The sequence below is a fragment of the Myotis brandtii genome, unplaced genomic scaffold (assembly GCF_000412655.1).
Source record: "Myotis brandtii unplaced genomic scaffold, ASM41265v1 scaffold355, whole genome shotgun sequence".
Classification (NCBI taxonomy): Eukaryota; Metazoa; Chordata; class Mammalia; order Chiroptera; family Vespertilionidae; genus Myotis; species Myotis brandtii.
The window spans coordinates 1500585-1525468 of NW_005363642.1; the positions used below are offsets into that span (position 1 = coordinate 1500585).

At 48.1% G+C, this 24884-nt stretch overlaps 1 protein-coding gene across 1 annotated transcript in view; it reads left to right on the plus strand.

The window, feature by feature from the left end:
* Positions 1-14368: 14368 nt before the first annotated feature.
* The window catches only part of TEKT5 (tektin 5), a 50961-nt gene continuing 40445 nt past the window's right edge, over positions 14369-24884 (plus strand). Inside the window, exons 1-4 of the mRNA XM_005871752.2 lie at positions 14369-15002; positions 18657-18740; positions 19687-19757; positions 24327-24470. Of these exons, the coding sequence (XP_005871814.2) occupies positions 14427-15002; positions 18657-18740; positions 19687-19757; positions 24327-24470 (875 nt within the window). The 5' untranslated portion in view covers positions 14369-14426. The remainder of the gene's footprint in view (positions 15003-18656; positions 18741-19686; positions 19758-24326; positions 24471-24884) is intronic.

Sequence of the window (24884 nt, forward strand, 5' to 3'; positions counted from 1 at the left end):
CCAAGCACAGAACATCTAGAGAACAAAGCTCGAATACAGGCATAGCTCGGAGATACTGTAGGTTCAGTTCCAGAACACCATAATAAAGCGAGTATCACAATAAAATGACTCGTAATCTTGTTTTCCTTCACTCTGTGAAAAACGAAACACCTGTGAAGCGCAATAAAGCGAAGAGCAATAAAACAAAGGTCTGCCGGTACAGTTTGTAGGGTTGTAGTGACAGTTGCAGAAATGATTTTCTGCACTCTTATTTACAGATGGGGGGACTGAGCCTACCCAGGGAAAGTTGCCCCAGATCACGTGGCAGGTTAGTGGAGGAAACAAGACTAGCACCTGGGGCAAACTAGTTAAAAATGTAGATGCTGATTAACACACAGGTGGTGAAAACTAAGTGCACAGGCGGGCTCTGTGGCTTTTGCGTTTCACCACTAGATGGCGCCCTTCCCCTATCTATGAGGAAAGTAGTCAGGAAATGGGAAGAAAAAAAATTAGAGCCCTTGCTGGTTTGGCTCAGTGGATAGTGTTGGCCTGTGAGCTGAAGGCTCCTGGGTTTGATTCTGGTCAAGGGTACATGTCTGGGTTTCGGGCTTGATCCCCAGTGTGGGGCGTGCAGAAGGCAGCCAATCAATGATTCTCTCTCATCATTGATGTTTCTATCTCTCCCTCTCCCCCTCTGAAATCAACAAAAAAAATTAGACAATTTTCTACCTCTTCCCTTATCCAGCAAAAATATCTAACAAAGGGCTATATATCCGCAGGTACTTAGTATATAATTGAGATGGAAAATGAGGTTCCATTTTATTATTAAACTAGAGGTGTGGTGCACAAATTCGTGCACAAGTGGGGTCCCTCGAACTGGCCTGAGGGATCGGGCTGAAACCGGCTCACTGACATCCCCCGAGATTACGAGAGAGCACAGGCCAGGCTGAAGGACCCCACTGGTGCACGATCGGGGCCAGGGAGGGACTGCAAGAGGGCTCCAAGGCATGTCTGGCCTATCTCGCTCAGTCCCAATCTGCCAAACCCCAGCAGCAAGCTAACCTACCAGTCAGTGCATTTTCCCCCTGGTGGTCAGTGCATGTCATAGCGACTGGTCGACTGGTCGACTGTCTGCCCCCTGGTGGTCAGTGGGTGTCATAGTGAGTGGTTGATCAGCCTTAGCATATCATTAGCATATTATGCTTTGATTGGTTGGATGGCCAACTGCACGACTGGACACTTAGCATATTAGGCTGTTATTATATAGGACTAGAGGCCCCGTGCCATGGGTAGGGTCCCTAGGCCTGGCTGACAATCAGGGCTGATTGGGGTCCTGATCTTCCCTGGCTGCCAGCTGCTAGCCAGGGCCTTCGTTCCGTGCCGCCCCCTGGTGGTCAGCACATTTAATAGCAAGTGATTGAGCTCACAGTCTCCTGGTCAAACTCCCAAGGGGACACTTTACATATTAGCCTTTTATATATATAGATGGAGAAACCAACATCTGTTGGTTAAGAACACAGATTCTTGAATGCCAGCTGTCTGCGTTCAAGTCCCAGATCCCCATTCACCAGATTTCCATCTCTTCTTCATGCCTCAGTTTCCTCCATTGTAAAATGGCAATAATAATATTAACTACCTCAAAGGGTTATTGATGGGAGGATTAAATAAGTTAACACGAGGAACACAGTTTTAAAAAAGGGCACATTTGAGCTTTTATGTGCTTGCAGTGATTAGTTCTTAAGAAGCTTTATTAAAACCATCACAATTGAGACAGTGAACACATGTGTCATCTATCAAAGTTTCCTGACCTTTTGCAAACCTTCTCCTGACCCCATTCTCAGGCAATCACTGATCTGTTTATTGTCTCTATAGATTAGCCTGGGTTTTTCTAGAATTTTATACAAATGGAATCTTGTATACGCTCTTTCTGATCTGGCTTCTTTCACTCGGCATGTTCATTTTAGATTCATCGTGTTGTTGTGTGTGTGAAGTTCATTTCTCCTGGTTGCTATGTAGTATTTCATTGTCAGATTACACCATAACTTGTTTATACATTCACCTGTGGATGGATATTTGGATTGCTTCCAGTTTGGGCAGGTTACTAATAAAGTTGCTAGGAACATTGTTGTGAAAGTCTTGGTAATGACATATACTTTCTTTTCTCTGGAGTAAACATTTTAAGAGTGGAATGGTGCAATGGTAGGAAACTGCCAAACTGTTTGCCAAAGGGGTTGTACAATCTCACCCGCAGTGGGTATGGCCAGTCTTTTGGTTTTTTGACCCTTTAATAGGTGCGTAGTGATATCTTATTGTGGTTTTAATTTGCATTTCTCTAGTGAATAATTATGTTGAATGCTAGGTGTCTGCGTCCAAGTCCCAGATCCCCATTCACTAGCTTTCCATGTGTTCATTCACCATCAGCATGTCTTCTTTGCTGAAGGTCTCTTCAAATCTGAAGCCCATCAAATAACTTTTTTAGTTGTTTTATTATTGAGTTTTGAAAATATTATTTATTTTCTGGATACAACTCCTCGATCAGTTATATATTTGGCAAATATGTTCTTCTAGTCTATCGCTTGTCTTTTCATTCTCTTAAAAATGTGTTTTGAAGAGCTATTCTTTGATGAGTCCAGTTTATCAATTTTTAAAAATGTATTGTGTTTGACATCATATCTAAATCTTTGCTAAACACAAAGAAATCTTTGCTGAACAAAGATTTCCTTCTATGTTTCCTTCTAGAATGTTTATAATTTAGACTTACATTTAAGTCTATGACTCATTTGGAGTTAATTTTTTGTATGTAATTTTTTTATACAATGCAAGGTATGGGTTGAAATTAATTTTTTACACATGGATATCCAATTGTCCCAGCACCTTTTGTTGAAAAGACATCCTTTCTCCATAGAATTAACTTTGTACCTTTGCTGAAAATCTATTGACCATGAACATATTTTATTTCTGGATTTTTATTCTGTTCCATTGATCATTGTTTATCTTTATGCCAATACTATGCTGTAGCTTTAGAATAAGTCTTGAAATCAGAAAGTCTAAATCCTACAACTTTATTTTCCTTTTCAAAGTTGTTTTTGGCTATTCCAGGCCCTTTTGGATTTTAGAGTTGGTTTATTAATTTCTACCAAAAAAAAAAAAAGTGCCTGCTGGAATTTTGATTCTGTTTGCCCTGAATCTAAACTTTGATTAGAGAAGAAGTGACATCTTAAAAATATTGAGTTTTCCAGTTCACACACATGACATATCTCTCTATTTAGGTCCTTTTGAGGCAGGATAGTAAGAAGCCAGGAAAATTCCTTGGCAAGAGAAATGGGGAAACTGAGTCAGATTCACATTGGCCTCATCCAGTACCCCACCTCACCTGCCTCCTTCTCCCTTGCACTGCTACTTCCTTAAGCCCTCAGGACAATGAGGTTCTGATCAACACCAAATATCTTAGGAACAAAGCCTCAGGCCTGTTGACCACAGAGACAGGGTTTTGATCAAACTAGAGATAACTAGGCTTCAGTTGTGTTTCAGCTCCAGGCTCAGAAAAGCAGCTAAACCAGATGATGAAGCAGCACCACAGCTGGCACCAGGACCAGCTGCAATGTCCAATGACCCTCTACCCTAGGGATGACGAATCATTAGAGACCTCAGCCCTGACTGTACACTCATTTTGATGCATCAGCATATTCAAGGATATACCTGGCAAGCTGATGAATAGTCTGAGATCCTCCCCTGAGACCTCCCTTAAATTTCCACCTTTAGAAAACAGATAAAAACTCTTAAGAAAAAGGACCCCGTGGGAGCTCTTTCTGAAGTGCACCTGTGCCTTCTCTCTTCTTTCTTCAGGCTCATAGTTTTGCTTTTTTTCTCCTAAGTTCTAAAGGTTTCCAGATACTTGCAACCAGGGGAGCAGTAGGCAGCAGCAGCTAGTATGGGGCTAACCCCCTGAATCTGTCTCCAAGGGCCCTCCGTTTGCCTCTGTAACTTGTTTCCTGAGCCCACCCAGCCCAGCTGGCTCACTTCTTCTGCCTCTGTGACTTTCTTTCTAAAAGGCCAAGGCAACTCTCAAGAAGCCCGCTCAAATCTTCTCTTCAAGTGTACTTTATCTTTGAAAGCTAAATAAATTAACTTCCTCTTGGCTCTGAATTCTTTCTTTGCCAACATTGCCACTAACACCTTTAAATTTATTTCAGCAATCTATATATATAAGAGAGTAATATACAAATCGACCGAATAGCAGAACGGTGAGAACAACCGCTCGACCAGTCACTATGAGACACACTGACCACCTCTTGGTCCCTCCTCCCTGCCAGCAGGCTCTGATAGCCCAATGGCGAACGGGGAACAGGGGGTGGGTGGTATGGGGTGTGGGTGGGGGAATCACAGGCCAGGCCTAGGGACTGTATCCACACATGAATTTCATGCACTGGGCCGCTAGTATTTTATAATTACTTTTTTCAGTCTTTTTTCTTCTGCAATGTCTAACATGCCATGTTATAGACCGAATGTTTGTGAACCCCCATTCCAAATTCCTATGTTGAAGCTCTAACTCCCACTGTGGTGGTATTAGGAAGTGGGGCCTTTGGGAGGTATGAGGGTTAGATGATTTCATGAGGATGCAGTTTCATGATGGGATTAGTGCTTTGTAAGAAGGAACACCAGAGAGCTGCTGTCTCTTCACAGCCAGAAAGGCCAGGTGAGGACACAAAGAGAAGGTGCTCACCTATATAAGCCAGCAAGAGAGACCTCACCAGAACCCAACCATGCTGGACACTTGATCTTGGGCTTCCAGTTTTCAAAACCGTGAGAAATGAATTTCTGTTGTTTGGTAGACACCAGTACGTCGTTATGGCAGCCTAGGCTGACTAAAACATGCCTTTAATCCCGTCTTGTGTAGTTTTCATCTTTGCAAGTCCACTTCAGGTATTGTGTATTTTAAAAAAATATATATATATCTTCCATGTCTCCATTGAATGTGTCCAATTTCTCCTCTAGCTTCTTGGACATGTAGAATGCAGTTATACAACTTTTTAGAGGTCTTTGTCTACTAATTCTATTGTCTCTGTCATTCCTGGTTTGGTTTCAATTCATTGGTTCCCCGCTCCCTGCATGACAGGTCATATTTTTTTGCTCCTTTGCATGACTGCTCATTTATTATCGGATGCCAGACATTGTGAATTTTACCAATTGTGTACTGAAATTTTTTTGTATTTTTACAAATATACTTGATTTTTTTTTTTTTCTGGAACAGAGCTAATTGACTAGAAATATTATTATCTTTGGGGATCTTGCTCTTCAGCTTTGTTAGGCAGGACAAGATTGGTATTAGGTTTGGGGCTTATGTTGGCCTAATCCTGAGGCAAAACCCTTCCAGGTATTTGACTTGGTGCTGCACAAATTATGAAATTCTCTACTGTGGCTGGCAGGATGGGGAACTATTCCCAGCCTCGTGGGAGCTCTGAGGCTTGGTCTCTTTAATCCTTTTGGGTGGTTCTTCCTCCTGCCCAGGATTGTTTCCTCACACGCAGGCCCTGATCCTGCTCAGCTGAAAACCAAGGGACCCCTCTGCGAACCTCCAGCGCTCTCCCTGGGTAGCTCTCTCCTCTTCCCTGCTCTGTCCTTCAGACTCTGGCTGCATTGGTGTCCCGCCCTCCTGGCTCTGTCTCCTTAACTCAAGAAGTGACTGACCCCTCCCGACTCCTCCCTGTGCCAAAGCCTGGAAACTTTGCCCAGGTGCAGAGCTGGGGCAATTGTAGGGCTCCCCGCATTTGTTTCCCATCTCTCAGGGATGACCATCCTCCACAGCCTGATGCCATTGCTACCACCAATATGGCAATGAACACACACATGCATGCATGTTAGCATATGTGCATGTGTGTGTCTGCAGGAACATTTCCAGAGACATTACTGGGTCACTAGACGCCAACCAGGGCCAGTGCTCTAAGCACCAAAAAAAAAAATACCTTTGGAAACTCAAAGTGAAAAATAAATGCTTTATTGTAAAGAACAACTTTTGTTTTTGAATGATACAAACCGACGTGGATGCTGAATTCAAAGCAGCTTTTCTTTGTCTTTCCTGTGTGTGTCGTTATTTTGCTGGTTTTCTAAGCACTGGTTGGAGCCACCTCTAGCCACAAATTTTGGCTGCTAGGTGGGCGCAGGGGAAAGATTCCTGCCTCCCCACAGGGGGCACCCAAGGAATGCTTGCTGATGCGATGAGTTGATTGCATGGCTGCAGGAAGCTCTATCCGCCAGCGCGCCAGCCAGCCATTGCCTTTCTTCTGCAGACAGATTGGTTTTGCATTAAATTCACAGACAGGGAGCCTTCCCTTCACAGACCACGGAAGTCAGGCTGCCAAATCAGCAGATTCCAGACAGAGATTGCAACAAAATAGAGTCAGTGCAGTCCTGGGCCTGGAGTCGCCAAAAGTTGGGAGGCGGAGCTGTGGAGGATTGGGAGCGCCACTGCGGGGGCTGGGTGTCAGTCAGGTCTCCCATCTCTCACCTCCCCAGCCTCCCCTACTCCACCTCCCAGGGAGGTTTCAGAAAGAGAATGGGTTTTCTATGGGCGGGGTTTAAAAGAGATTGAAAGCAACCGTCTAGTGCAGCGGTTCTCAACCTGTGGGTCTCGACCCCTTTGGGGGTCAAACGACCCTTTCACAGGGGTCGCCTAAGACCATCGGAAAACACATATTGAATATAGAATTACATATTGTTTTTGTGATTAATCACCATGCTTTAATTATGTTCAATTTGTAACAATGAAAATACATCCTGCATATCAGATATTTACATTACGATTCATAACAGTAGCAACATTACAGTTATGAAGTAGCAACGAAAATAATTTTATGGTTGGGGGTCACCACAACATGAGGAACTGTATTAAAGGGTCGCGGCATTAGGAAGGTTGAAAACCACTGCTCTAGTGGGAACTCTAAGCAGTGATGTTGTACCTGATAACACACAGAGTCAATAATTTTATTAACCCCTCCTCCCATACAACAATATTTCCAGAATAATTGTGCTCCTGGTTAGTTTTTTAGTTTTGATACACTTGACAAATACAAAGATTGCATACTGAAAGGTCCTTGCTTTTAGTATTTTCACTTTCTAAATATTTAGAAGTTGATTTCCTTGAGTCTTCTGGACTGAGTTGTCAGGCTTTACTATTCTTTTTTGGTTGGTCTGTGGCCAACTACTTTCAATTTATTTTTCTCATTTAATGGCATTTGAAGTTCTATCGCTTTATTCATTCGTTCATTCACTTATTCATTCATTCATCCACCCACTTACCTACTCACTGATTCATACATCCATTCTCCATCCATTTCTTCATTCGTTCAGCAAACCAAAATTATGCACCTACTATGTTCCGGATACTCTACTCCATGCTGTGGGTAAATGATGAGCAAAATCAAACAAGGTCCCTTCTCTCATAGAACTTATTTCAGGATCTCGATATTCCAGGTATGGCAAGTCCCAGTCTCAGCTGGGAGCTGGTAAGAAATGCAACATCTCTGGTCAGTCCCAGCCCTCCTCAATCAGACTTTGCATTTTAGCATGCTCCCCCGGTGATCTGAGGGCACATTAACAGATGAGAGGGGATTCCGAGCAAGATGGCGGCATAGGTAAACACCGGAGACTGCTGCCGCAAACAACCACTTCAAAAATACAACTAAAAGACAGAACGGACATCACCCAGAACCACAGGAAGGCTGGCTGAGGAGAGACTCGTCAACTAGAAGGAAAAATAACAGCACACCGAGGCTCAGAGGAGGCGCAGTGTGGAAAAAACTCAGGTGCGGAGGTGCGCGCGCAAAGCGGGCTGGTGGCTGAGAGCGCGGTTGTCGTTTTCGGTCAGGGGGGAGTCTCAGACTCTGAGCTCCAGATACGGGCGAATCGCTGGGGACTCGGACCCAAACGGGAGAAGCGGGAGTGTCTGGCATCAGTTGGAAGGCAGCTTTCCCTCCGAGGTTTGCAGCGGTTCCGGGGGTTCTGAGAAGCAGAGCCTCTGGGAACAGGACTGAGGGCACCATAACGGCTCCCTCCGCCCGCCCTGCCCTGTTGATCCCGCCCCGCCCAAGCCCTGCACAGAGCCATTTGCCGGATCGCCTCAGGCAAAGGCTAGATTAGCACCTCCCCAGAGGACAGAAGTTTTCCGCGGCAGACACAGCTGATTCACACAGCCAGTCGGCCTGGTGGTCAAATCCCTCTAGTATTAACTACAACAATCAAGGCTCAACTAGAACAAGACTGCGCACAAAGACCACTAGGGGGTGCACCAAGAAAGCATAAAAAATGCGGAGACAAAAAAACATGACAGAAATGGAGGATATAGAGCTAAAAAACGCAATTTTGAGGGCTTGCAATAAACTTTTGGAGAGCCTCACGAAAACTAATGAGACCCTCGATGCTATGATAAAGAAACTAGAAATTAAGCATACACGCTCTGAAATAAAGAATATTACACCCAATAGCAGACCAGAGGAGCGCAAGAATCAAGCCAAAGATTTGAAATGCGAAGAAGCAAAAAACACCCAACCGGAAAAGCAAAATGAAAAAAGAATCCGAAAATACGAAGATAGTGTAAGGAGCCTCTGGGACAGCTTCAAGCGTACCAACATCAGAATAATAGGGGTGCCAGAAGATGAGAGACAGCAAGATATTGAAAACCTATTTGAAGAAATAATGGCAGAAAACTTCCCCCACCTGGTGAAAGAAATGGACTTACAGGTCCAAGAAGCGCAGAGAACCCCAAACAAAAGGAATCCAAAGAGGACCACACCAAGACACATCATAATTAAAATGCCAAGAGCAAAAGACAAAGAGAGAATCTTAAAAGCAGCAAGAGAAAGAGACTCAATTACCTACAAGGGAATACCCATACGACTGTCAGCTGATTTCTCAACAGAAACTTTGCAGGCCAGAAGGGAATGGCAAGAAATATTCAAAGTGATGAATACCAAGAACCTACAACCAAGATTACTTTATCCAGCAAAGCTATCATTCAGAATTGAAGGTCAGATAAAGAGCTTCACAGATAAGGAAAAGCTAAAGGAGTTCATCACCACTAAACCAGTATTATACGAAATGCTGAAAGGTATCCTTTAAGAGGAGGAAGAAGAAAAAGGTAAAGATACAAATTGTGAACAACAAACATGCATCTATCAACAAGTGAATCTAAGAATCAAGTGAATAAATAATCTGATTTACAGAATGAACTGGTGATTATAATGAATCAGGGACATAGAAAGGGAATGGACTGACTATTCTTGGCGGGGAAAGGGGAATGGGAGATGCGGGAAGAAACTGGACAAAAATCGTGCACCTATGGATGAGGACAGTGGGTGGGGAGTGAGGGCGGAGGGTGGGGCGGGAACTGGGAGGAGGGGAGTTATGGGGGAAAAAAAAAAAGAGGAACACATGTAATCTGAACAATAAAGATTTAATAAAAAAAAAAAACAGATGAGAGGCACAGCTCTGGAGGACTAGATGGGAACTTAAGTTTGGATGAGCCAGAGTATTATTTTTTAAGACTTAAAACAAATGCATCATAAATAAACGAGACCTTGGGAACAGCAATGATTTAGGACAGTGGTTCTCAACCTTCTGGCCCTTTAAATACAGTTCCTCATGTTGTGGTGACCCCCAACCATAAAATTATTTTCATTGCTACTTCATAACTGTAATGTTGCTACTGTTATGGATCGTAATGTAAATATCTGATATGCAGGATGGTCTTAGGCGACCCCCGTGAAAGGGTCGTTCGACCTCCAAAGGGGTCTCGACCCACAGGTTGAGAACCGCTGGTTTAGGAGATGCTTCAATTTGCCCCTCAACCACCTGAGTCTCTTCACATTTTGGAAAGCACAGTACTTCTGCCTGCCTATTTATCACCCAGCATGCTTTCATATTGCTTATTGTGGTGGAAATGATAAATGTCCCCCAAAGACGTCCATGTCCTAATGTCCTAATGTGGGTATGTTGCCTTACCAGGCAAAGGGGACGTCACAGATGTGAATAAGATAAAGATCTCCAGATGGGAAGAATATCCTCGAATATCTGGGTGGACCTGATGTGATCAGAAGGGTCTTGTAAGAGGGAGGCAGGCCAGAGGGGAGAGAAGTTGCTGTACTGCTGGGTTTGAAGATGGAGGGAGGGGCCTCGAGCCAAAGGATGCAGGCAGCCCCTGGAAGCTGGAAAGGCAAGGAAATGGACTCTTCCTTGGCGGCTCCAGAAGGAACCAGCCCAGCCTACACCTTGATCTGAGCCCCATAAGGCTCTCTTTGGAATAAGTTTGTATTGTTTTAAGCCACAAACTCTGTGAGGATTTATGACAGTAGCCATATGAAACGAAAACAGCCACACTCACCCACAGCACATGATTGCAAATGCAATAGAATGCTTTTTGATTACTGTAGCAATCAAATCCTTTCTCTAACAATTAGTCTGACTTTTAAAAACTTCGACATGGAGTCTGGCTTTCCCACTTCTTGGGTAGGTGATCTTCATTTGAGAAACGGGCTAGGGGGGTGGACTAAGTCAGGGGCTCCCACTGAGCTCCATGGAGCCCTGTGGACTCACGGGGAAGGCCCCCCACCTCCAATACCTCCAGCCAGAGCACCTCAGGGCTCTCTGTCCACATGCCCTGCTTCTGTGGGAGTTTATTTGAAGACAACCTTTCACATCAGAGAACGTGTTTGAAAACCTCTGACTTTTTAAAATTGCTTGTAACTTGGGGATATAGAGACCTGACTTCACTGAGATGTTCTCTGAGCTCCCTGTCAGCCCCACTGGAAGCACATCCAGGATTTTTATCTGGTTCAACTTTCCCCCTTGGGAAACAGAGGGTGTTACCTGAGCCATTTCCGAAGACAGGCTGTGCGCCCCTGGGCAAACAAAGTCACCTCTCTGAGCTCAGTTTGCCCACTGGAAAAGGAGGGAGTGAATAACGCCCAACTCCCAGCATTTTCAAAGGATAAAAATAAAAGGACATGACAACATGTGGTGTCATGATAACAAAACCAATAACAATTGTCTAACACCTACTATGTGCTAAGTACCTTGCTGTGCCCTACTTGGTTCTCACTACTCCCGTCCACGGCACACAGCTGCCATCAATGTCCAGGCTGGGAAGGAGGTGGAGCTGGGATTCCACTGGAAGGAAAGGCCACCTCGACCTGAACAGCATTGACCAGATTTCCCTGTGTGCATCCTTCCTGGCCAGGGAGGCCCTCGACCCATGGCCACTGACTACTGTGCTGATGTTTCTGTAAACAGGCGGAAGTGGAAGAGCAAGTACTTAACAAGTCTGAGAAAACAGATTTGTTTGTGTCAAATCTCTTGCCAACTTTCCACCCCTAACATGACATATTCTTCTCTCTACAGCAGGAAAAAATGCATGAGTCATATATATATATATATTCGTGTACAATATATATGTTAAAAAATGTACAGATAGTATGGATGAAAAAGGGGCACAGTAATAAATCTAACTGAAAGTAACCTCATAGGGTGATCTGATCATAAATTTCTAACTGGGTAGGTCCTGGTAGGTAGTCACCTCCCAGACCTATAACTTTTTAGTAAAAGGTTTATTTTTGCCCTCAGCAAGCCCTTTCCATATTTCTTAGGCACTAGGTCCGTGGTCGGCAAACTGCGGCTCTCGAGCCACATGCGGCTCTTTGGCCCCTTGAGTGTGACTCTTCCTAAGCCTTAGGAGTACCCTAATTAAGTTAATAACAATGTACCTGCCTATATAGTTTAAGTTTAAAAAATTGGGCTCTCAAAATAAATTTCAATCGTTGTATGGCTGATATTTGGCTCTGTTGACTAATGAGTTTGTCGACCACTGTGCTAGGTTAACACACCTTTGAGATGCCAGAGTAATCCTCTTTTGCAGACCCCTCTGATGAGCCACCACCCTCAAGAGAGCACAAAATCTTGTTAACTATTCTGTAATCCGATCCCTGCCTTACTTTCCCCCACCCTTGTACAATCTTCCTTCCTTCAGTCCAAATGTACAAACCAAACAGCAACACTGTTATTCTTCAGAACATTTGAGATCTTGCTTCCCAGCAATGTTCCTCAGTTTGGCACAAATAAAATCTTATAAAAATTCTCTACAGGTTTGGACATTGCTTATGTCAACAACAGTCCAACGTCAGGACTCGGAGATCTGCTCTTCTCTTCAGGGAGTCCTGCCTTGCTTAGGAAAGTCAAGCCAAGCCCAAAGCGCTGGAAGGGAGATGGGCTGGTTTCTCTGGTGGCAGTTTCGCTCTGTGGGGGGCTGACTTTCAATGGGTTTGTCCTCCCACATTTCGCCAGATCAGTCAAGCAGGCCACCTGGAGCCCAGGGGAGCGAGGCCACAGGTCCTTCCCGCCTGCTTGGAGCTGTCCACACAGGAGGTCAGCAAGGGACTTACTTCACGAGGCTCTGGAATTTTCTAAGACCCTGCTCCCCTGCCACAGCAGTCCTGTAACTGGTGCCAGGCGAGGGGCCTTGGTGTTCACGTCTGAGCCGCCCACACCTACGCCCCGGGCTCGTGGCCAAGGCAAACAGGCAGGAGCAGCCACCCCTGACTAATACCCCTCAGCGTCTGAATTGGAAGCCGTTGCCAGGGTTCAAGGAAAACCCTGGCTGCTCCTCTCCCTCCCCCACACCCTTCCCCCTCCCCCAGGCCAACAGGACAGGAAAACCTTCAGGACGATATACATGCACATAAAAATATATCTAGTAATAAAGTATATTTCTAGGGGCCCCCAGGAGAGGGGAAACCTTCACGAATATATATCTCCAAGTAAAAAATACACATGTGCTTCCATCCAGTAACTTCTTCCAGAAGTTATGCTCAGACTTGCCCAGAAATGTATGTGGAAGGATACAGATTGCATTTAGCATCCTGCTAAGGAAGAGAGGCCGGTCCAAAGGACTGCGTTCTGCATGATCCCGTTGATATGGCATTCTGTGGGGGCAGAGGCAACAGAGGATGTACGTGGTTGCCGGGGCTAGGGGCACAGGGACAGCACAGACCCCTTCCTGGGCGATGGATATGTGCTCATCCTGGTGGTGGGGCGCTTGTGCGCCTGTCAGACTCCTGAGACCAGTGTGCGAGAGGGAGAGGTGCGCTGGGTGAAAACTGGACCCCCACTAACCTGCTTAAAGGCGTGCCCGTGGAAGGCCATTTGTTGAAGCAATGTGTGCAACAGCAAGAGACAGGAAAGAAGTTAAATGCCTGGGCATAGAGAATGGTCAAATACATAATAGTAACCCATGGAATGGAGGACCGTGCAGCTATTAACAGGAAAAGATCGAAGTGCTGTCTAAGAGTTATGGTTGTATGGAAAATGGCATGCATATTTATCATTTATGTAAAAAGATATAGATTTATGCATGCTTGTATATGCATAGAGTATTTCTGGAAAGATACAAAAAAAATCTGAGAATGGTAGTTATATCTGAGGAGACTAAAAGTAGCTAGCGGTGATGAGAAAGTCTAGATTTTACTTTATACCCTTAGCTAGTGCTTGTATTATTGTTTTTACCCTGAATGATAAAATTCTCATCCTGGATGCCCACCCATTCATTCAATGGTTTGCTGGGACTTAATGATGAAGCAATTAGACATGGTCTCTGCTGAGTCATGGAGCTCAGAGCCCCTCCCCTTATTAAGATCAGGTTTATTGAAGTATAATTTATGTACCATAAAATCCACCTTTTCTACTGGTTTTCACAAATACATTTTGTTGTGTAACCCCCACCACCATCAATAGGTAGAACGGTACTCTTCCTTGTCCTCCCAGCCCCAGCCCCTGGTCACCACCGATCTGTCTTCTGTCCGCATGGACCTGCCTTCTCCAGAATGTCATCCGAGGGGAGCCCACAGGATGTGGCCTTTGGAGCCTCGCTGCTTCCCTCAGGGGAATGCATTTGAGATTTACTCGGAGATTTGCGACTGTTTTGTGTGCCCAGAGCCCGTTCCTTCTGGCTGCTGAGGACTAGTCCCTGCGGTGGACCTACTGCGTTGGTGCCATCTTGGGGACAAAGACAGAAGGAAAATGAGTAACCTTGACCCAACTGGCCTGCCTGACTGCGTTCACTGGCACAGACGACAGCAAATGTCCTCCCACAGGCAGAGTCAGGTCTGGGAAGGCAGATTCGACTGTTATGGAAAAACACACAAATGTCACTTCTTGCACCTCCAACTGCGGACTGAGACACTCACATTCACGTTGTGGATTTTGTGGGTTTTGATTGGGACAATATGCCCCTCGCCCCCCCAGGCCTGAAAGGGAGCAAGGGCCCCGGGAAAGCCCTGTCCCCTGGGCTTTATGACAACAGTGCCGAGTCATAGAGGCCCTGCCCGTCCCTGGGCGATACTGGTTCTCCTGGCTGTGGCCCTGGCTCTCCTGGGCAGAGTTTTGCCCTTGTGGGCTGATGGGAAATGATGGAGTTTTTTGGAACCAGTCAGAACGCCAGTTACTGTGGCCCCCGGAAAACCTGTAGCTTCACGGATCCCCTGGATGTGCAGGCCCCAGTGGTACAGGAATGTTACCAGCCCTATTACCTGCCCGGGTACCGCTACCTCAACACGTGGAGACCCAGCCTCTTCCACAAGATCTCCAGCACCCAGATCTGCCCGGAGGAGGGAGCCACATGCCAGGGCGTTCAGAAGCCGCCCACCATCCTGCCCTCCCTGCGCTCAGGGCTCTTCTGTCGCTACAGCTCCCACGACTGGGACAGGTCCCACGAGATGCAGATGCGCGGGGCGGAGGCTTCTCGGCTGTGGGCCGGCCGGCTGACCGGTGACTCCATGCGGCTCATGCAGGACAAGGACCAGCTGACGAACCAGATGCAGGAGGGGACCTGCCGGAACCTGGGCCAGAGGCTGTCGGACATCGGTTTCTGGAAGTCGGAGCTGACCTACGAGCTGGAGAGGCTTCTTAACGAGAACCGAGGCTTGGACGCAATCAGGAAGCGGCTGGAGTGTGCAGCGGAAGAGGTGAACTGCCCATTGCAGGTGAGTGTGGGGCGGGGAGAGGGGCGGTGGCCCCTGCGATGCAGCCCCATCACTTCCCTTGAGCGATCACGTGACAGGCACCTTGCAGTTTGGTTTGTGCTGCAACATCATCTGTAATCTGTATATAACATAAAAAGTATAATCTTAGCCCAGCAGGGGTGGCTGAGTGGTTGAGCGTTGACCTATGAACCAGGAGGCCAAGGTTCAATTCCCAGTCAGGGCACGACCCCCAGTGTGGGGCATGCAAGAGGCAGCCAATCAGTGATTCTCTCCCACCATTGATAGTTCTCTCTCTCTCTCTCTCTCTCTCTCTCTCTCTCCCCCTCTCCCTTCTTCTCTGAAATCAATAAAAATATATTTTTAAAATAGTTAATCTTAGCCAATTTAGGACAATCTCAGTCAAATCAGGGTTCCTCACACTGAATAGAATGTCTTCTCCTTGGCATTATATCAAAATTAAAGAGTTTCATCAAGATATTACAAGCATAGGGGGGCCTGCGTGTGTGTGATGGACACGCTTAAAATAACCGCTTTGTTGTCCTCCAAAGCTCTTAACACCTTCTTACAAACACTATAATATTCACTCTTATTCATTTACTGTGTTTCTCCCCTAGAATATAGGTGCCATGAGGGCAGGGAATTTTGTTTGCTTTGTCACCAGTGTGTTCAAGACATACTCAGCTGCGACGTGCCTGTGTGTCTATGCTTGACTAGACCAGTGGCTGGAATGTCTTCCCAGCCTGGCTCAGTGTTTGGCACATAGTAGGCACTCAATAAGTATTTGTTGAATAAATATCTGCATGTGGGCACTCACGACACTTCCCTGTCTCCCGTCATATCCTAGGTCGGTAAGGATGGCTTTGGGCTGCATGTGAACAAATAGGTGGTCACAGTGACCCAACCAAAGAGGAGTTTGTCTGTCGGTGAGAATTCTAGAGGGAAACACATCAGGCATCCACTTGATGCCAGAAGGCAGCCAGGCTCTGATCTTTCTGCTCGGCTACCCTTAGCATGTGCTGCTGTCCTACCGCTTGCAAGGTTTCCTGTCTCACCTTGCAAGCTCCCGCCTGCAAGGAGCGCTGTGATGTTCTCATTCGAGGCAGGGAGGTGGGGTAGGGCAGTGTGCCCACTGGGTCTGTCCCTTTTTATGGGGAAAATCAGTTTTGCCAAAGGCCCCTCATGTGATTCCATTTTTAGCCCATTTGCCGGAACTCACCTGGGCTCCCTGGCTCATGAGTCTGGGTGAGTGAGTGTTTTTCTCTGGGTCCTGGAGTGGACTTTGGGTAAGGAACCGGCAGTATCTGCCTCATGCTGGGGAGCTCACCTTGGCCACACAGATGATGTTCAGGGGCTCCCTGGAGTGTGTGGGGACTCAGAACCTCCTACCTGGAAACGACATCAGGTGTGGGAACTTCTGAAGGAGACGTCTTGTCTCCAGACCCCTCGGGAGACATGGCACAGGGTCCGTCCACTCTGGTGGGGTCTGGGCGGGGTCCTACTATCTCCCGACACCCCTAAGTTCCTCCCCTGGGAGGAGAGTGGGCAGGGATGCTGCTCAGGGACCAGGGCAGCGTCCCAAATCTGTGTTCTCCTCTCCCACTGTCTCCTTACCCCAGCCTGTGTGGAAAGCTCAGCTCTGCCCGTCACGTGTGCCTCCTCAGACAGCCACGCGGTGGCACAGGCGCCAGAGTCATCTCAGTTCTGTCCACTTCTCTCCATCTCCATGGTTACCACCTCAGTCCAGGCGTCTCTCACTGGACAGTGGTGACTGCCTCCCCACTCCTGCTCCCCTCTAACCCCTTTCCCAGACCAGCAGCCAGAGGGGTGATTTTCAGTATTGAACTGGATTTCCCCACTCCCCCGCTAAAGCCACCTCAATGGCTTCCTAATGCTCCCCAATTACCATCGACATTCCTAGTCACAGCCTCTAGAGCTGCATGACCCAGCTTCTGCTCATCCTTCCAGCCTCCCTTTCTCCACTCCAGCCTCAGTGGCTTCCTCCTCCTCCTCCTCCTCCTCCTCCTCCTCCTCCTCTTCCTCCTCCTCCTCTGACCTAGGCCTTTGCACCTGCTGCTCCCTCTTCCTGGCGCATTGGCCCCATTCATCGCTGCTGCTTCTTATGATCCAGGTCATGGTTTGTCACCTCCAAGAAGTCCTCCCTGATCACTCTGATACCCTAACTCCCCACCCACCCATGACCCTGTTTTCATCACAGCTCTTAGCACAGGCAGAAATGATTGAATTTATGTGTTTTATGTGTGTGTGTTCTCTTCCTTCTGTGAGAACTCCATTAAGCGGGGGCCACCTGTTTGGCTTACTGAGGTATCCCTGGTACCATGACTGAGGGGGACACAGAGGAGGGGCCCAGGAAATTCTTGTGGAATCAATGAATCCCTCACCTTCCGAGTTCCCAGATGCTTTGGCATCCCCACGCCAAGATGTCGAGCTCCCCGCTGCCTGCTCCCCCGCTGCTCTTTGTGACATCACAGGCTAGGGGCCCCTCCCTGTTCTTTCTCAGTGTCATTGCAGGGGCTCCCTGAGCTGCCACTTGTCCCGTCTTCCATTCCGCTCTGCTCACGTCCCCACGACAGTTGTAGGTCCATTGCTGTGTGTCAGGCTTGCCTGGGTCTTGGCCCTGGTCGCTTTGCAAAGCTTCCCCCGTTTTAGCGATCTCCACATCCAGCTGGCCCCTGGGCAATGATGCGGTGAGGGGCACTGCTGCCCGTGCAGCCAAAAAGCCAAAAACTTTTCCCAAAAATGTTACTACTGATAGCGCGCTGTTCACTGGAGGCCTCACTGATAACATAAACAGTCAATTAACACATAGATTGTATGTTATATGTATAATATACTGTATTGTTACAATAAAGTAAGCTAGAGAAAAGAGATGTTACTAAGAAAATCATAAGGGCTTGCCCTAACCGGTTTGGCTCAGTGGATAGCGCGTCGGCCTAAAAATCATAAGGGCGAGAAAACATATTTACAGTATTTATTGAAAAAAAAATCCTCATATAAGTGGACCCGTGTTGTTCAAGGGTCAGCTGTGTATTCACAGTCATATTTGCCTGCACAGCAAACCTGTGAGATATGCACCAATATTGCACCCGCTGCAGTCATGATAGCTCACCGCTGTGGTGAGGAGGCAGAAACCCACCCAGACGCACAATGATGAGGCTCCATGAAGCGTCCAGGTTTCCCTGGGGATAAATCAGATCATGGCCAGGATAGACCGGAGTTCCTCTGCACAGGATCTCAATACGACAGGGAGAACACCTGATTTCCCGCTGCTTCCTACAGGTGGCAAGAAAAAGAAAATCATAAGGGCGAGAAAACACATTTACAGTATTTATTGGAAAAAAAATCCTCATATAAGTGGACCTGTGTTGTTCAAGGGTCAGCTGTGTATTCACAGTCATATTCGCCTGCACAGCAAACCTGTGAGATATGCACCAATATTGCACCTGCTGCAGTCATGATAGCTCACTGCTGTGGTGAGGAGTCAGAAACCCACCCAGAAGCACAATGATGAGGCTCCATGAAGCATCCAGGTTTCCCCAGGGATAAATCAGATCATGGCCAGGATAGACCGGAGTTCCTCTGCACAGGATCTCAATACGACAGGGAGAACACCTGATTTCCCGCTGCTTCCTACAGGTGGCCCTGGAGTGTCTGTACCATCGAGAGAAAAGGATCGGGATCGATTTGGTCCATGACAATGTGGAGAAAAACCTTATCCAGGTAAGGTGCCTCCTGGTGAGCCCAGCCCCCCCTAAGGGAGGAGGGAGGGCCAGCCGGTCAGAGAGCTTTCTGAGCAGAAGCCACCTGTCAGCCCATACAAAGTCAGGGCTCAGAGAGCCAGGGTGGGGGCCGAGGTTGCCGTGTAGGAACAGGGAGAAAGATCATTTGACCCTCAGTCTTCTCATCTCTAAAATGGGCATCGTCATCAGTACACCAGTAAAAAATAATTTAAAAGCTAGCGTTTATTGAGCACCTACTATATGTTATTACACACTGTACCACTTCGTATGCTTTATGTAATTTCATGATCAAACAATCTATAGTTGAGTAGTTGGCACCAAGTAGGTGCTAGGTTTCCTTTTAACCTGGAAGTATATAAAAAGAGAAGAAAGTGGGTGAGGAACGTTGAAGCTCCACAATCAACCCTTATCTGTCTGGCCTGGGGATCACGTGGGGTGAGGCAGGACATGGGCCCCACCCTGCCGAGGTTGCCGTGTAGGAACAGGGAGAAAGATCATTTGACCCTCAGTCTTCTCATCTCTAAAATGGGCATCGTCATCAGTACACCAGTAAAAAATAATTTAAAAAGCTAGCGATTATTGAGCACCTACTATATGTTATTTATTACACACTGTACCACTTCGTATGCCTTATGTAATTTCATGATCAAATAATCTATAGTTGAGTAGTTGGCACCAAGTAGGTGCTAGGTTTCCTTTTAACCTGGAAGTATATGAAAAGAGAAGAAAGTGGGTGAGGAGCGTTGAAGCTCCACAATCAACCCTTATCTGTCTGGCCTGGGGATCACGTGGGGTGAGGCAGGACATGGGCCCCACCCTTGTGTTTCAGCTTGTGGGGTCGAGGGTGGGCAATGAGAGGGGAGGGGTGGTCACTGGCCTGGGAGCCAGGCTGCTGTGTGTTTCTAAGGGGCGCGTTTTCATTAAAGGAGGTCGATTTGCTGAAATGCTGCCAAGAACAGATGAGAAAACTAGCTCAACGAATTGAAATCCAGCTGCGGTAAGGGCTGCTTTCTCTCCCTCTTGGAGCTTGTTTGGGCCCCTCAGGTTATGGGGGGCAAGCCAGATGGACCCTGGCTCTCGGTGGTTCTTTGGGTCAGTGGTGGACTGGTGTTTAACAACCAGTTCCCTAAGAAAGAAAAAAAATCCTGATTTGGAGCATTTGTCAATGTCCGTGTATAAAGCTGCCCCAATAGCTGATTCCATTCTACCAATAGGGTGTTACTGAGATGTGCACGTTGATGTCCATGAGTCAGCACATCGCTGGTGGTTCCTGTTTGCAATGGGGCCGCAGCACAAGGAACTGCCCTCACGGTGGCCCCCTTACCTGTGGCTCCCCCCTGTGAGCCCTGAACCTGGGCCGATGGCAGAGTGGGTGGCATTCGCATCAAGGCCAGGCGCTGGGACATCTCCAGAGGGGAGCTGGTGGACGCCTGAGCGACGTGTCTTCAAAAGGAATCAGCTTTTAGTTCTTGGAAGATTGTGTAACTGGTATCATGACAAGCCAGGAGACTCCCCCATAATTAAAGGGAGGCATGAGTTTTACGGGGCTTGGGGCCCACAGCTAAGCTCTTGGCACCCAGCTCTCCAAAGTCAGCCGTTCCGCCTGGCCCTTGACCGGGGCACCTGCCTTTAACTCACGCAGGGCACACTGCTCTGCTAGCTTCTCCTCTCCATTTCCTCAGACCAGGGTGGCAAGGGGCAGGATGGCAACCTTTCCAGGGTGCCCCTTCCGGCTGTGGGGGGCACATGGGCAGCCTGACGGGATGCTAAGGGGCCAGGCAGCTTGCAGATAGGCTCTGGGGGTTTGGTGCCCTGGCTTGCTATACCCCAGGAATAGCAGTAACCTCTCCCTCCGCAACCCCCCTACAGCAGCCCCTCAACTCCACCGCAGTGAGAACTGGGTGGCAGGGATTGGAGAGAATCACCCAGGACAAAAAGCACCCAGGCAGTGTTGAAAAGCTACCCCCAGAACATGAGGGCATGGTCAGGGGCAGATTCAGGGAGCTGGTTGGAAATGAGGTGCAGGCACAGCAGTGGGTGAAGGGCCCGTTGAATGGCTGAGGTGGGGTTAAGTTCTGTCTCTTACACGGTCTGTCCTGATTTCTGACCATTCCACGTGGACCACTGGTTGCCTAATGTTGTCTATAAATTAATTCACTTTTTAAAAAACCTTAAATCCTTGGATTTAAACAGGAAAGTTGGGGCAGGCAAACACCTCTATTATATTTGTATTGCTCGTATTTTGACAATTATGTATTTTTGGCACTAGAGATGATTTTCCATTTGTTGTTGACATAAGGCTGTGACAGAACTCGGTGTTGGGGTGACGGGAGGGCTGAAGTTTGGAGAACGAGACAGTTTGAACCAGCAGAGTAAATAAATGCCCAGACTTGAAATTGGGGAGCTGGACCCTGAAAGAGAAATTCTGAGACTAGGGTGGGGGTGGAGGGGCTGCTTTGCAACCCCAGGCAATGAAGGGTGAGGTGGGAGAATTGGGGGAACCAGAGAGACCGAGACAGACTAAGACAGTCCCATCCACTGGGAGACACAGAGGGGGCCTGACGTCAGAGGGAGAGAGACAGAACAAGAATGACACGAAGTGAAGGACAGAGATGTGTATGTGTGTGGGGGAGACAGTGGGACAGAGGGACACAGATGTGCCAGACAAAGAGAGAAATCAGGAGGGGCGTTAGAAACAGAGAACAGATGGAGAGGGACATAGAGAAAGAGGAAGAGAGCGAAGATGCTGGAGGGACACAGACGAAGCAGCTGAGGCAGAGGAGGTGGGAGGGAAAGAGCAGGTGTAGGGGACATTCCCTTGGCAGGACCAGAGTTCGGGCCACCTGGATAGAGGCTATTGGACCTCGAGGAGCGGCTGTTTGTCAGAGGCCGCCTGGCATCTTGCAGGGAGGCAACCCGTGTTGCCGGGCAGCCTGATTCACCCAGAACTGGCCAGAGCTTCAATGCCGTGTGTGCTGGCCGCCTGTGGGAGGCTCTGCCGCTGAGCCCTCGGGTAGCCAACCTGGCATGGGCAGGCCTGGGCTGGCTGCTGACTTGTGGTTTTGTGGGTGAGGCCCGAGGCCCCCACCTGGGCAGGATCGTGTCCTCGGCTCACCAGCTCTCCAACAAAGCAGAAGGCTCTTCCTGATGGGCCAGAGCCAAGTTCCGGCTTTTCCTGGTGGACCAACAGCCGGGTGAGCCTCGACATGGGCTGGGCTCTTGGTCACGGGCCCACGAAGGGAGACAGGGGCTGTCCTATCCTTCCCTGGGCATCACCAGTGAGGGCCAGGAGTCTGGACCAGCTGGCCAAGGATTCTGAGGCCCCGGGTGCCCCTCCAAAACTCTGGCAGGTTCTTTTCTACATTCTGGTCTTCCTTCACTTGCCAGTTCATTAGGCAAGACGGGGCTCTATTACTCCACGGCGCTGCTCTTTCCGAAGGCTCCAGGGTGGTTCCTTCTGCCCAACATCGCCCCTGAGTATCCTGATAGGTGGGGGCCCACCATCAGGATTTCATTTTCTGGCTCCTGGCCTGTTTGAAACCCTCAGGTCCCCCTCCAATACTCTGGCAGGTTCTTTTCTACATTCTGGTCTTTATTCACTTGCCAGTTCATTGACAAGATGGGGCTCTATTTCTCCACGGCGCTGCTCTTTCCGAAGGCTCCAGGGTGGTTCCTTCTGCCCAACATCTCCCCTGAGTATCCTGATAGGTGGGGGCCCACCATCAGGATTTCATTTTCTGGCTCCTGGCCTGTTTGAAACCCTCACCAGCTCCCAGTGTCAGTAGCAGAAAAAGAAAGTGGCAAAAAGATAGACAGGGACAGACTGGGGAGAGGGAGTGAGAGAGGGAGAGAGGGCTTAAGACATAGAGAAAGCAAGAAAGATGAGGGAAAGAGAAAAAGATGTCAGAAAGAGATAGAGAGTTAGAGAGACAGAGGAAGAGAGAAAAAGGGAGAGAATGAGAGGATGCAGAAGGGGAAAGAGAGAGACCAGTGTAAGATGTGCACCCGTCACTTTAGCTGGTGTGTGGACCTCAACTTGCTTAGTCAGAGTTGGTCCCTTATTATCTTCCAGTTCTTCAAGGTGAAAGTCCCCATCGATGCTTAGGTGTCTTTAACTGATGAATCTACTCTTTTCAATCAAGAAAGAAACAGAAAAAGGGCCAGGCCTAGATTCTTTTAGAGACGATGGATTCTGCTGGGATTCTGTTAGTGCTTGTGTAGTGTTTATGTTTGAGGTGACCTATGGAAAAATGTATTGGTTTTCCTTTAAAGACTGTGACAGAGGTTTTCCTTTAACAATACATTTATTTATATTCTAAAAGTTATTTCATAAAAAGACAAGTAGCAAGTAAGTAATAGTATATACACTTTGGGAATATGACAAGAATCATGAAAGTGGTTCTCCTATGTTCAGAGTTTGGCAAATAGTGGCCTTTATGTCTAAACCTCTTAGCCAAGATACCAGCCCTGTAGGCTCAAGTCCTGGGCCCTCCCTACTGTCCTCTCCTTACCTCTGCCCAGTCCGTGACCATCCAGTCCCTGAGTGCCCAGTCTCTGACTCTGCCCAGTCCCTGACTCTGCCCAGTCCCTGAGTGCCCAGTCCCTGACCAGCCAGTCCCTGGCTCCACCCAGTCCTGGACTCTGCCCAGCCCCTGGTTCTGACAACCTTACTGAGCTGCTTCTAGGTCCCTAAACACCTGCAGGTCTGTAGCTCCTCTGCTTTTGCACACGAGGTGTCCTCGGCTTGGAATTCTCCCCCGCCCCACCACCACCACCCAACTTTGTCTGGAATGTCTGCTCCTGTCATTATGAAATCCCAGCCCAGACACCTCCCTGGGAAGCCTTCCCTCGTTACCCCCACACCCTGAGCTGATGGCATCCTCCTGAGTGTCACTCTGTGTCCTTTACAAACCTGCACTGTTGCCCTTATTATTCTGTAGTTTTACTGTATTTATTTACACAAACCTCTGAGCAATGTGAAGGTAAGCGACTGGGTCTTATTCATGTCTTCTCCCTCTGTGCCGGGCATAGGATGAGACACATGGTTTAAAGCGATACCGGGCTTTGTCCAAAGTATGAATTCGTATCTTCTCAATCAGGTTAGCAAACTACAGCTGGAGGGACAAATCTGGCCCACCACTTGTTTTTGTAAATAAAGTTTTATTGGAACGCAGCCATACCCATAACTTACATATTATCTATGACTGCCTTCTGCATAGCTGAGTCATTGCTACAGAGACCATATGACTGACAAAGCCTAAATATTTAGTATTTGACCCTTTACAGTAAATGTTTGCTCACCCCTGTTCTAATGACAACAGGCTTGCTTGGACCGGGGGGATGTTGAGGGGTTGGGGGGAGGTCCTCAGTATGTGGTGGGGACATCGAAGTGGAAAGAGGGTTGAGAAGCTGCTGGGTGGACAGAGCAACCTCCTGGGAGTCCAAAGACTTGGCTTTCAGCAGTGGCTCAGCACCCACCTCCCATGAGACCTCGGGCGAGGGACTCCGGATAAGGGCACAGTCCAGAGATAAATCCTTGACCCCCCCTCCTCTCCTCCCCCCCCAGGGATAACCGAGATGCTCAGCATGCTGTGGAGAGGGACCTTGAGGACAAAAGCTCAGCCCAGTTTATTGACGAAAAGTGTTTTAATCTGAGGAACACATCCGACTGCATCAGCTTCTTCCATGGCATGGAGAAGGTCGATGGCACGTAAGTACTGGGCTCTGGGTCCCCAGCTGGCCCTGTCCAATGGGAGAGGGGGGCTCTGCGTCTGCTTCCGCCAAGCAGCCTTAAAGGGGCATCGATCGTGCGCCAGTCAAGTGAGAGGCAGAGTGGTTCAATGGGGACTCTCGGTGGCAACCCACAGCATCCAATTCTGGCTAAAAAACGTAAGACAAGATGAAATTTACTGGAGAGCCACAGACTCAAGGGGAAGGCTGGAGGGGAAGGCTCTGGCAGCTTGAACGGGCCAAGAAGTGAGAGCTAATCAGAGCACCACCATCCTGCCATTCTTGCCCCACTTTGCCCAAGATTCAAATTCCAGCAAGACAGAGCAAGCGATCGGCTTAGTGAGGGTCACCGGCCACTGCTGCTGGGCCAGGACATGCTGGGGCACCTCGATTG